Consider the following 13,633-nt stretch of genomic DNA (forward strand, 5'->3'; position numbering starts at 1 on the left):
ATCGTAGCATTCTTCATGAGCAAGTTGGTTTAAAAACTGTCCAAACTGGCTTAGGCTCAGTATAATTTGTCTAGGGGCAACTCATGTTTGCACAGGGTTTGTGAACAGTCCTAGCCAAACACCAGTTACTTTAGTGCTGCAGAAGTTTTTCTCTGGAAAGAGACATGAGGAAGAGACGGTCTGAGTAAGAGTGGGATATTGTAAGCAGCTGCACTCTTCTTAGCGGAGAAGAGAGAAAGCTGGAACCTCACTCTCTGTATTTGTGGAGCTGACTCAGTAAACTGGATCTGGAGAGATTTTGCTTGCCTTTTACATTGGGGTAATTTGGGGCTGAAGCTGGGGGAGGCGCCTGTGGCTTCGGTTCTGCGTCCAGGCAGAAGCTGGCAAACCCTGAGAGGTGTGTTGGTGTGACACCAGCAATATTCCTTGTGGGCACGCTTAAGCTGTTGATGTGAAAATACCTGAAGCAGAAGAGCAGGAAATGGTGAGCTTTCAGTCACAAGTGCCATAAAAGCAGGACCGTGGCATTGCTGTTTTCTGTAATTTTCCACCCCAAAGGGAACTGAAGCTGCTCTGTGCTGTGAAACCCCTTTCCCTTGTCCTTCTCCATCTCCCACTACCTTATTTTAGGCCACGTTTTCTGCCTTCTGTTGCCATTTCTGTTACCAAATGGACTATCCCAACACACTGGTTATCTCTAGATTTTACTTACTTATTACCCCCTAGATTAAATGAATCCCCATAAAGGGGAAGTTAAGAGTTATAACATGAATATGTGTAATCATGACTTAAAACAAAATAATTTCATACTGACAGGTGCTGTGGAGTTGCCTTGCTATATCATTGCTTGCATTGGGATGGACAAACTGGGAAGGAGAAACACACTCATTCCGTTCCTTATTTTAAGTGCACTGATCTGTGTTTTAATTATGTTCATACCTCAGGTTAGTCACGTACCATTGAAAGTGTTCCTATAGTAGAAATTGATTTTAAAGGCTCTTAAGTCTGTAGATGCAGCTGCTCATTCTAAATCATATAGTTGATTAAAGGCTGTTTTCAAAATGCAGCTGCCAGTCTACGATAGATTTCTGTATTTTCAGTACAGGTTTCACAGTTTCATTGCTGGAGTCACATGTAAAATGTTCCCAGGGCTTCAGTGAACCAGGACTGGTAAAAAGTTATATGGGCGCTAGTTACTTATTGAGACCAATTTAAAAAAAGCAAGCAATATGTATTACTTGTTATTTGTAGAAGGGTCACAAATTTGAAGGATTTAAATTAAGTTTGGAACAGTGTTATTTTCTGGGATTTATTTATTTGTGCTTTCTTTCAACAGGATTTCAATATATTAATTATCTTAGCAAATATGGCTGGAAAATTTTCAATAGGTGTGGCATTTGGCCTTATATATCTCTACACAGCAGAACTGTACCCAACAATTGTAAGGTAAGAACTTTCACCAGTCATATATTTTTCACTATCTTGCTGTTATTTCCTTTTCTTTGTTATGCTCCTGGGTCAGATCCAGTAGCTCTGGACATTAGTGGTGGTGGTCCAAAAGTCTTGGGATGAGATGAGTTCCTCTGCTGCTTCAGAGTTGTCTAGTATCTAGCTATATAATAATTTTTTCTTTATTTTTCATTTCCATGTGCATTCTTTGGTTTCATTGAAGAACTAGAAGAATGCTCAATGCTTTTTAAACAGGAACTTAAAACTCCTGGTTGTTCGTCCTGTGGTCTCTGCTGAATTATTTTTGCATTTTAAATCTTAATTGTAGAAGCAGCTGCATTTCATTACAAAATAAATTTACACTGATGTAGCAACAGCTTTCTAGTACCATTGCATAAAGATATGTATCATCCTACCAATGTTTTGAGTGTCTGTGCATTTCTAATTGTTTGCTTTATCTGCCAGAATTCTTATCAGAGTCTTTGTTTTATGTGCAGGTCACTTGCTGTTGGAAGTGGAAGCATGATGTGCCGTGTAGGTAGTGTGGTTGCTCCTTTCTGTGTATATCTGAGAAGTATTTGGATTTTCATGCCAATTGTAAGTATTTATTTCAGTGGTGAATGTTTCCGGTTTTGAAAAGGCGTAATGTCACCTGTTTTCTCAGGAACGAAATGCTGAACTTCTATTTTGAAAAGAAAATTGAATGAACCATTCTTGTTCTAAATTTTAAGTCTCGAAGTAACTTCCTGTTGTTAAGAATATGCAGCTAAAGCAAAAGGGAGAGTTTGAGTCACTGATATCTTCTGGAAAGTTTTTACGATGGAAGATACAAACATACATATGCACTGAATCCTAGTATAAAATTGATAAAAATCTTTTCCATAAAAATATACTTTATCTACCATGTAACATTTAGGAAGTGTTTTAATTCATACTTCTTTAGTCTGCAGGCCTAGCAGTTCTTGACCACGCTCATGATTTACTCTTACCTTTTTTCAAAGGCATAGTTCTTCCATTCTTAGAATTCACCATTACTGTTTTGTAATATTATTCCTTAGTCTTTTCCATTGCATCTTTACAATAGCCTTCAAAGGATCAAGAATGTCGTATGCTTACTATACGTACTTCACATCTCTCCCAAAGCTCCTTTTTTTTTTTCTTTTACAAGAACTGATCAAAACAACTAATGAGATAGAAAAAGAGAAGCAAATGGTATATTGATGAGGTTCACAGTGACTTTAACAAGCAACAGGACCTTGGACACCTTAAGCGCATCCTACTTGTAGGTGACTCCAGGTCATGCTACCATTAGATTATGTCTTCTACCTCCAGTTGCTCCAAGAAAACAGAGGTGGGACCATTCCTTCGTGGACTTTGGGCATTTTGTCTGCATTATTTACCTTCAAATCCATTTTGGACAAATATATTTTATATTTTTGCTGTTCGTAAACGAATCATATTTCTTCATCACATTTATGTTATGAGGCATTTGCTGCTAAGAAATCCTGCAGCTACTCAATCCCTTTTTATTCCTGAAGATAATTTATGCCCATATATGTAAAAACAGAAGGAATTACTGAGTTTATATTAAATTTTTAAGTAGAGGAGAGTTAATTAATGATTTAAAGTTAGTCTGAGTTCTTTCAAAAACCCTTAGAATTCGCTGTGACTAGCACACCAATGTTATATGTAGATTACGCACGTCAGAAGGTGAAAATGTAACGGGATGTGCCTTTTACCTAGATTCTTACTCTGACTTTGCCTACCGCATTGGAATTTCCTTAAAAAGTGGCATTGTGTCCTTTTGATTTTGCAACTATAAATTCTTCAACTATAGATGCTGGAGGTTGGTTTCAGAGAATTCTTGGGAACTTGTTTCATTATTTAAATTAATTACTTTCAGCTGTTTTGGATGAAAGTTAAGAGGATGAAGCAGACCACAAATTAATTTGTTCCCTCAAGCTACTAAAAGATGTTTTCTTTCTTAATAATGGCCCCATACAAACGAAGATATCATCCCAGAAAAGATGAAGAAACATTTGCACAACAGAGTGGTCGTGGGAGAACATTCTTTTTCTCTTGTCAGTGTTTTGCCTTTACTGGCTGAGATAAGCTTTATCTGTGCAGAAGTGCTGCAGTTAAACCACAGATGGGGAATGCTCAAACATGCTGGAGAGCCGTGCAAATGGCAGTATAAACACAGGAATTATTTCAGCTATGAGCAGCTCTCAGTGTACAAAAGGTATCCAGAGTTATTTGTAGAGTTGTGTAGTAGTTCACAGTGAATATATTTTCATTATTAGCTCCTATTATAAAATATTTGTCAGTTTATTAAATAGGCTTGCCTCGTGTTGGAGCATAGCATGCCAAGTCTCAGGTAACGTAAGTGTTTTGGAATGGAAATGAAATGAAACGGATTACATTTGTAAGTAAAGTGATATACATCATGTTGATCTATTGTATACACCACACATTGTCAAGCAGTTACTACTGCTAGTTGTTTGACAGTCTGCCTCATGTAGCTATGCCACCTGTGAGTAATGCAGCTCATTTGAATGCCTATAAATCTTGAATAACTTGCCAAGTATGTTTTTCATGTGATGACTTTCTAGAAAACTTACAGTAAAGCAACTACTCCATGTTTAACCTATTTCTCTTTCTCAGCTGTTAAGAATTATGTCACAGGAGCCCTTTAACAGACTTGATTTTTCTCTGAGATAAACTATAAATTATATATTAAAAAAAACCCTCCACTGAGGTTGGTAAAGTTAAATGAATGCAAATCCTGTGTCTAATACTAGTGGATTTTCAGGGCAAAATTTAACCTTTTTCTGTTGAAGTAGGAAATAAGATCACATTTTAAATCGGTTCAGAGACATCAGATGTAGATATAAATAGCAGACTAGAATAATCATTTGTTCTCAGAAATAAAAGTATTATTTTGTATGGATATTTAATTCAAATTATCTTTTGTTCTAGACTAAATGTATTAAGTCCTGGTCTTAGACCACTGTGAAATTAAAATTCTTGCTCCGGGTAGGGAGGAAGACATGAAAATTAATGGTAAATCTTTTTTTGAAGTTATTTATGGTAGCTGTTAGAAGCTGCTGTCGGTACTGAAGTGCTGGGAATACTTTGAGAGTTTGACTAAGCAGAAAGTCAGAGTTCAAATTAAGACCCTGAAAAAGCAATTAATTTAAGCAGGTACTCCTGTCAAATTAACTTCAATGTAGCTTACACATACTTAAATAGTTTATACAATAGTACACTTTAATCCATAAGCATTTAACTCATTGACTATATCAGAAGAACATTTTGTGATGCTGAAATATATGTAAAATAGTACATACAGACAAAATGTACATATTTGTTATGAGCAAGAAAAGCTTGCTCTTCATAAGCTTCTTCATAAATTATGAAGAAATATGCCAAGGTAAGACTGCAAAAGACTTGCTTTGCTAAGTGTGGTTACTGCCCCTGAAAAGGTAGATGACATTTAAAAAGTCCTTTTGTTAATATACTGTGACTTAATTGTTTCATATTCCCTCTTTCATAGGAAATATTGGAAATCGCTTTGTAGGGCTAGGGAGAAGGGAAACACTCTGAGTTAGTTGGCATGCAGCAGCTTTCACATTGGAAAAAAGAACGCTAAGATGTGGTGGAATAGAGTTAAGAGAGCTGAGATGAAAAGGCAGGAAAGATGGTGGTGTGTACGCTTACAGAATAGTGAGAGTCCGCAGGCGAATAAGAGGTAGGTTTATGAGGAAGGGAAACTTGAGAAGAATGCAAAGTGTCTAAAAGACTAACTGAAAAGGAAGAGACAAACATACTCAAAGCACAGAGTGTTGCTTTAACCTTCTGTTCTGATGGGCATCAGCAGTAACCCTGTTCTCATAAACTCCAAATGTACGGGTAGCCGTAAGCTTCAATATCCTTAGGAGCCCTCAGTATCCTCAAACTTACGACAGCCTAAAGGATGAGCATGAGACAGGCTACTGTGGAATAGCTGCCATGTGTCTTACTATGGCAGAAAATCATGTTTTAATAGTGGAGAAGAGTTTTGACACTCAGAGGTGAGACTTTAATATTTTGGAATATATTTTTAAATATAATTCCTGCCACATATATATGTCCACAAGCATTTCCCTCAGTTTGCTGCTCAGTGCCATTTCCTCTGGTCCTGTTACTGCTAGAATGTTTTTTTAATTTTTTATGATAAAGATAAAAGCATGACTATTTTATTTTCACTGTACTTTGCAGTATTCAATGGTATTTTGCTTAATTTTTTATTTGTCAGCCTCTATAATTAATCCAAGTGCAAAAAGAGGAGTGTATGCAGTGTGCATTCTGCTTCTCTAAAGAGTGTTTCAGACAAGCTGTCCTTTTCTTTTGGAGGGGGGGGCAAAAGCAGCATGGTACACGTGCATGAAAATAGCACTATTCAAGGTATACAATGGAGAATTCCGATTTTAAAGCACCTTTCTGACTTAAGGAGAAAGCCTGGTTGAGCTGCAGATGGTAGCTGGCCAGTTCTTGTCTCAGGCTCTGTGGGAGAGACATAGGCACAGTAATTCCAAATGCTCTCTCTCACACTTGGAAAGAAAGCATTAAACAAACAGGACAGACCTGAGAATCAGCACAGGGCAAGATAAGGATAATACAGTATCAAAGTGCACAGTCATAAAATGGAAAAATACTGAGTCCAAGCATGATGTACTCTGTGGAATTATTTCTATCAAGAGATATTTGAGTCATTTATAACCTGGCTCTGGAAGAATGTCAGCGTTCTAATGCACTTCTGTACTTCAAAGGAGGAAAGTGTGAATTGTTCTCATTGAGCAAGGCACAGAAATGAAAGGAAGGAAAAGATACTCCTGGAGCATGTGTGTGCTTCTGCATCTACCACACACGATCCTGATGCTTGCAACACTTATCATTTCGGAACTGTGCACACCACAGACAAAACCGAGATGTGATCCCAGTGCAAACGTCAGTAGATGCCTACACCTCTAACAGATCTTTGAAACTGCAGTTTAGCAAAGTATTCCTGTTGAGAGCCAGATTCATTATCTGCTGAGGAGCAATCCTGAGCAGGGATACGCTCTTCTGCAGCTCCAGGCCAACAACGATCCTTACTGAGACATTCTCATCTGGCTATGTGCAGGAGGAACAGGAGCACAGGAATAGGTTCAGGAGCTAGAGTTCAAACTGAGATCACGGGTAGCTCTATGAACATGCATGTAAAAATGTATGCAACCCTAGAATCAGTTCTTAAATATATACCTGATAGTAGAAATACCAAATGAAGATATATATATATATATATGTATGTTTTCTCAAACAGAATTATTCCTGCTTGCACTGCATTGATCCCTTGTGGAACAAAACACTTCACTTGCTCTTCATTAGTTCCTCTGCATAATCTTTCATATATACAACAAAAAAAGTCAGATCTTTTATACAGTCAACATTTAAAACTTACCATTTTTGCTTTATGTTATAGTTCCTAGTGCTTTATTTTAAATGTACTTTCAAGTAAGATCAAAGATATGCATAACTTGAAAGACATTTCTACCTTTACAGCTACTGTTTGTTTCTTCTAGTTGCTTGTTGGAATCATGGCTCTTCTGAGTGGAATATTAACAATAATGCTTCCAGAAACACTGGGAAAACCACTGACTAATACTTTGGTGGAAGCTACAGAAATGGGAAGAAGCAAGAAAAGCAGTTCAGGAAAGACGCCACCAGCACACAGTGGTGTGGCATCAGAAAAGATAGAGATGTTTGGTCAAGAAACAGTCAGCACTGAGAAATAAAGCAACAGCATAAGTGGCTGTTCCCAATTTTAATCATGATATAATTTATAAGATATTTTTATTCAAGAAATGTGACTGTTCTATAGTATCTGTGCCTTTTAATTTTTATCCAGTCTTGCCTTTTCAACAGAGCAGGTATATAAAACCTTTTCCACGTGACTGGGGTACTGCAGAAAATTTGGCAGGATTTCTAGATCCTTTAGAAACCCTGTCTTGCTTGCTGTGACCAGTTGGAATAACTATTCTAAATGTTGGAACCTGCCTGATTGCACATGTGTAAAACATACGCCAATTCTTTGCCTCAGATTTTCTGCAGTTAGATTGTAAACCCAGCACAAAGTGCCTTGTCTGCTCTCATCCTGTTGCAGCTGACAGTTACAGCCTTGAGACTTCAAAACATGGTAAACTCAAACAGGTATAATGCAAGAGAGAAGCCCTAACATTGAATCAAGTCATATCAATAATTTCAAAGCCCAACTAATTTATTCTCTTTTTATTTTCCAATTTTCTACTAGAAAAGGTGCCATTGCTAACAAAGGAAAGTATTCTGTGCAACCGCTTCTGATTGAAAAAATAATACTAAGTTTGCAAAATGTGCAAATAGTTTGTGTACTCTTCATTCTGTTGAATGGCAAATGTATTTTTATTAGTGGTTTAGAAAAAATTGTTCACTGGATCTACTGCTGCCTTAGTAGGTTCTTTTTAGTTTAGGTAAAACTAAAATGCCTTTGAAAGTCACATTCATTCCAGACCATTATTTCAGTGTTCCCCTCTCACTTATTTCAGCTCAGATCGAGCATCAGATTCTTCATCATTTGCAAGAACTACACCAGCAACTTTGCCAAATGCCTCCACCTCAGGCCTCAGTGGAGCAGAATAACTGACAAATGGGTCTTATTCAGGCTCTCTGCACAAGGTGGAATTCATTATAAATGAATGATTAGTAAACATGGTTTCTACACACCATTTTTCTCATAGATCAGCTGTCTGTAGCTCTTTTCCTTATACCACACAAAATCAATTAGAAAAATATAATTTGAAAAATATAATTTAAAAAATGGTAGCTGGAGGACACTGATCAATAGAAGAGTTACCAGTTACTCTAGTAGTTTTAGTCAAAGTGTCTGTAAGTGTCCTACTATTGTTACACCTCATGTGTGCATCAACACTTCCTTGCTGGTGCAGTGATCGTGCCCTATGACTGTGGACCACAGAAAACCGATAGATAGGAATGCAGCATACTGGCTATTTTTATGGCTTTCTGTCCCACTCTGCCTTTTTCAGTCTACCTCCAGACCTGGGGGGTTTCTTCCTTGCCTGAGGATCTGTATCTTCTTCTCTCGACCACCCTTGGTTTGAGAGGGGTGATACGTGAACTTTGTGTGTGTTGGGGTTCAGACAACCCTCTTTTGCTTGGGCTGCATAAACCCTGTCAGCCCTGGTTTGAAGTCAGAGTTCTTCTCATCTTAGGCACCTATTGCCATGCTAGCCGATTTGATCTCATCAAAACAAGTCTTTCCTTGTTTACTTCTTTGACATATACCTCAAAATAAGACATCTATATTACTGTCGATAAGTATTCTATATACTGTAGAGTTTAATGGTCACATTTTTCACAGTCATATTAGAAACCAGAATAATGGTTTATATCCCCTTATAAAAGATTTTTTTTCTTCACTGTGCTGTCCCAGAGTGTCAAGTAGAATTTTGGTCCTGGTATTAGGACAAAATCATATCCTATACGAGGACTAACATGCTTCAAAGCCAAGGAAAAATCAGTAAGTTTAGGTTCAGGGAGTTTCTGTGTGGTAATTACACAGAAAGCTGAAAGGGATCGTTATGCTCCCTTCAACTCTGTGGGTGTTCCAGGATTTGCAGAGAAAACCTCCCAAAAGAACTGCATAGAATACTATGGCTTCTGTCCAGATATATTAGTTCAGCAAAAGCATGTGCTTAACCTTACCCGCGTGAGTAATCCCATCATTATTCAGAGAACGACTTGAATACATACTTTGATGACTGAAGATAGGATGACTCACAAGCTGTGGCTTTTTATTTTGCTGAAGGTCAGACCTGGTATTCTTCCACTGCTTTCAGATCCCCCTCCACTTCCCAGAGCAGAACAACTCTCCTTATCTGCAAGATCTGTCACCAAACTCCGCATGCTCTGCCCTAAACAGGGGTTTAACCATGCTAAAAAAGAAAATGTCATGCAATAGACACAACAAGGAATTAAACTGGTACTGTCTGGTATTGCAACCACCTCCCTCCCCTAGAGATCCAAGTAGTCACGTTATTTTGGGTTTCTTTCGCACTGATATTCCCTCTTTTATTAGTACAACGTCCTGTCTTAAACTCCTTAGTCTTGAGTGCTGGGGGCAGTACAGTCTATTTCTAAGAAGATACTAGAGAACAATTAAAATTAATTTTTTTACTTCCTTACCTGCCAAACCCCCCTGAGCTGGGGCTTACCCTGCTAAGAACAGTCAATACGTGTTATGTATTCCTTTGACTTGAGGGATTCAGGACCTAGTCATCTGTAATTGGTATACATAAGGTAAAGAAAAAAAAGAAAAAAGCAAAAACTTAAATGCACAATGATAGTGAGCAATCCTTACAGGCTAAAACTTAGTGATGATTCTAAAACACAATGTAGCTCGATGGCTTTTAATCCCAAAGGTCAGTTCCTTCTGTCACTGAAGTCAGTTGGTATTTCGTCTTTGATTCAAGTGAGACCTGAATTTCCCTGAACAAATGATGTTACCTTTTTCCCTGGAAATAAAAAGGTTTCTGATCCACATGTACATCTTTTGTGATTTTATGCATTAATACCTTAGAGGATTCCTTGAGGTATCCTATTCTTTAATGTGAGCATGCATGTTACTGTAAAAAAGGAAATAGCACGTCTCTATGTATGTAGCATTTCTGTTTGTTTTTTCCATATGGACAAAAATATGTCATACATTATAAACATAGCATAGACAGGGTGAGTTGATTTCTTTCTCTTAAATATTCATAGATTTTCTATTGAGAACAAATGCTTCTGTTCCTGTGGGGCATATTTTCCTCTTGTTGCTTATAAAAAGAATTCCTTTTCATAGTTCCTTATGCGAGTCCTTAAGCTCTTTTATGTGTCTATTTGTCATCTCTCTCTTAGTGCAAATTTATTGAGCTGATCAATGTCTCTGGAGTTACCTAATGTTTTGTTGAGATACTGCATTAGAATTCTTATCTGTCTTAACTGCTGGTCACTATTGCACAATGACAGATGTTTTTGTCCTAAATGCGATATCGTATTTCATTAGATAGTCTTGCAGTTTGTTAAGGACATACTTTCTAGGTTAAATATAGGAATGAGAGCAATTGTCATTAGTTTAATGATAACTAAGAAAAAATAGTAAGTAAATGCGTTTGATATTTTGAATCTGTATTTTAAAACTATGTGAAAAGATGTGTTTTGTACTTTAAGAGCTCAATTCAATTTCTTTGTGCAAATTTCTATAGTTTAAACAACGATGTAGAAAAACAATAGCCATGCAAATCATGTGCAGTCCGTCAAATGCTTTGGGTGGTACCCTGAATGTCTGAACAAGGCAGTGGATCCTGCCTGAAGGCCGAGGGATTTTTGTGTAACAGCTCTGTGGAAACAGAAGATGGTCTGACATCGCACCTCTGTGATGGAGTGGAGGACTCATTAGCATTCTCCTGTATCTTTCACAGCTTATTTTTACCAACTCCTTAGGTGCAGTCACTTAGGAAGCCTCCGCAGCACTGGGCTCAGCAACACGCAAGGCCTGTCAGTGCCTCTCACAAGGTATAAAAAGGTGAGGTCACTTGCGTCACAGAGGCATGATGCCAGAAAGGCATTTGTGGCTGCAAAAAGCAGGGTCTGAGTTCATCCTGTGCCCTTTACAAACCTCTTAAAGATGCTTGTCTGAATCCCAGAACAGATTCATAGGGATTAATAGGGATTCAACAGATGAAATTCAAAGATTAATAAAAATCAGCTCTGGAGTCCTCAGCACAAGAAGGACACGGACCTGTTGGAGCGGGTCCAGCGGAGGGCCACAAAGATGATCAGAGGGCTGGAGAACCTCTGCTGTGAGAGTTGGGGCTCTTCAGCCCGGAGAAGAGAAGGCTCTGGGGAGACCTTATAGCAGCCTTCCGGTACCTGAAGGGGGCCTACAGGAAAGATGGGGAGGGACTCTTTACCAGGGAGTGTAATGATAGGACACGGGGTAATGGCCTCAAGTTGAGAGAGGGTAGATTTAGTTTGGATATCAGGAAAAAATTCTTTACTGTGAAGGTGGTGAGACACTGGAACAGGTTGCCCAGGGAGGCTGTGGATGCCCCATCCCTGGAGGTGTTCAAGGCCAGGCTGGATGGGGCTTTGAGCAGCCTGGTCTAGTGGGAGGTGTCCCTGCCCATGGCAGGGGGGCTGGAACTGGGTGGTCTTTAAGGTCCCTTCCAACCCAAACCATTCTGTGATTCTGTGAAAAATATGAGTGTTGACAAAAGAACAAGATTATTCTATCAGGAAAAAAAATCTAGTAAATGCAGCCAAGCAGTATCCGCATTGTTACATCTCTCCTGAAGAAAGATTAAAGCACATCTATGTACTGGCAAGCTAATAATTTTGTCCAAGATTCTGTACCAGATGAAGTGTGTGTTTGGTAACATGGGGGAAGGAGGTGCTCATAGGAAGGAGTTTGTTTGCTCAGAATATGTGGTTTTAATACAATATATGTTAATGGCTTTTTAAATGAGTATTTATTATCTGCAATTAGGTGCAAGAATAAAATCAAATACATGTTATTTTATCTTTACACCTTTACGAAATTTAATGAACTCCAATCACCAACTCTCAGTTTTGTACCTGCTCCTTTGTAGGAAGGAGCTGGGCTGGTGCTTCGGCATTCCATGGAGATCCCATGGTTTAGGCTGGCAAGTATCATGTGTGTGTTTTTTCCCTGTTTGTGTTTGCAGGTGTAAACCAAGGTTGGGGTAATGCGTTAGGTGGTGACTATGATAAAATGTGCATTAAAAATGTGCCATGTTTTGCATTTCAGATGCAGGAAGAATATGATTCCTTTTTGCCTTTATTTGTAAAAGCTGGCTGGGGCAGCAGTCCCTCAGACACATTCGGTAGTGACAAAAATAGCTGCAGGTACTGTAGAATGGGCATGAGTTGGTCAGAAAAGAGAGTAGGTTGACTATAGGAGTGACAAAACAACATAACTTGTAACCGCTTGGTGTTCAGTCAATGTGAAAACCAACTGTAATTTCCTCCTGCAGGAATTAGAGTGGGCAGACAGCGCAAGGAAAATGAGAATTGCAGCAATTTATAGCCCTATTCTTTGTGATTTGTCCCCTTAGTCTTTCTGATGAACCCATTTATTTTCCACTTCCCTTAATCTCTAATTAGTGCAAATTACTCAATTTTCCATGCATATTTTATTAATTTTAGTGTTTTCTGATCAAGTTACACCCATCATTCATGTTTTAAAGGCTTTGTATGTCCTTGCCAGGTGATTTGGGTTCCTCCCTGAAAGTAACCATAGTGAATGGTTCAAATATTTGTTTGCTAAAGTTGAGAAATTTGAATCGTCCCTGATATACCGATTTCAAGAGCACTGAGTTCAATCAAGCTGATAAAAATCAAGCCTAAAAAGTATATACCTCAAATGGGGAAATATCCCTTTTTTTTTAATATGACTAATGTATAAAAATGATTGCAGAGGTTTGTACACAAAACCAGCTCTTTCAAAGAAATTACTAACCTAGCTTTATGAACAATCAGAAATAATGGAGAATATCTCATTGTCGTGGTTTTGGCCGGATTGGCCAAGCAGAACAACAGATGGCCGTCCCCCACCTCTCTCCTCAGAGAGGACAGGAAGAGATAAGGAGATTTACGAGTTTAGAAAAAAGAACTAGACTACTTTAATGAAAATAATAATAAATAAGGAAATAAGAAATAATAATAAAATAAAATAAAAAGTATACAATATATACAAAACCACATCCAGCTCCCAGGATGATGATCGCGTCACCAGCAGACACAGGGAAAGTCCCAGACTGGAGTCAGCGATGGACAGGAGCTGAATTCCGGAACTAGAGTCAGGAATGCTCGGATCGGGATCAAAGGCAGACGAACAGACAGGGTCCTCCTCAGACGTCGGCCATTGAAGGAAAAACGGGCCAGAGCAGCCTTGCCCCTTTGATCCCTCAGCTTTTATACTGAGCGTGATGCAGATGGGATGGAATACCCCGTTGGTCAGTTTTGGGTCACCTGTCCCGTCTGCTCCTCCCTGCAGGTGGGACCCCTCTACGCTTCTCCGCTTCCGACCCTCGGACGGGGCAAACAG

The 13,633-nt window shown here is 38.6% G+C and overlaps 1 protein-coding gene across 2 annotated transcripts in view; it reads left to right on the forward strand.

The window, feature by feature from the left end:
• Positions 1-12,083, forward strand: part of SLC22A16 (solute carrier family 22 member 16) — a 37,408-nt gene extending 25,325 nt beyond the window's left edge. For both annotated transcript variants that reach the window (XM_063329782.1, XM_063329783.1), the window contains exons 5-8: positions 817-944; positions 1,337-1,446; positions 1,947-2,046; positions 7,053-12,083. In XM_063329782.1, coding sequence (XP_063185852.1) covers positions 817-944; positions 1,337-1,446; positions 1,947-2,046; positions 7,053-7,265 — 551 coding nt within the window. In that variant the 3' untranslated portion in view covers positions 7,266-12,083. The remainder of the gene's footprint in view (positions 1-816; positions 945-1,336; positions 1,447-1,946; positions 2,047-7,052) is intronic.
• The last annotated feature ends 1,550 nt before the right edge of the window (positions 12,084-13,633 follow it).

The sequence above is a fragment of the Chroicocephalus ridibundus genome, chromosome 3 (genome assembly GCF_963924245.1).
Source record: "Chroicocephalus ridibundus chromosome 3, bChrRid1.1, whole genome shotgun sequence".
Taxonomy (NCBI): Eukaryota; Metazoa; Chordata; class Aves; order Charadriiformes; family Laridae; genus Chroicocephalus; species Chroicocephalus ridibundus.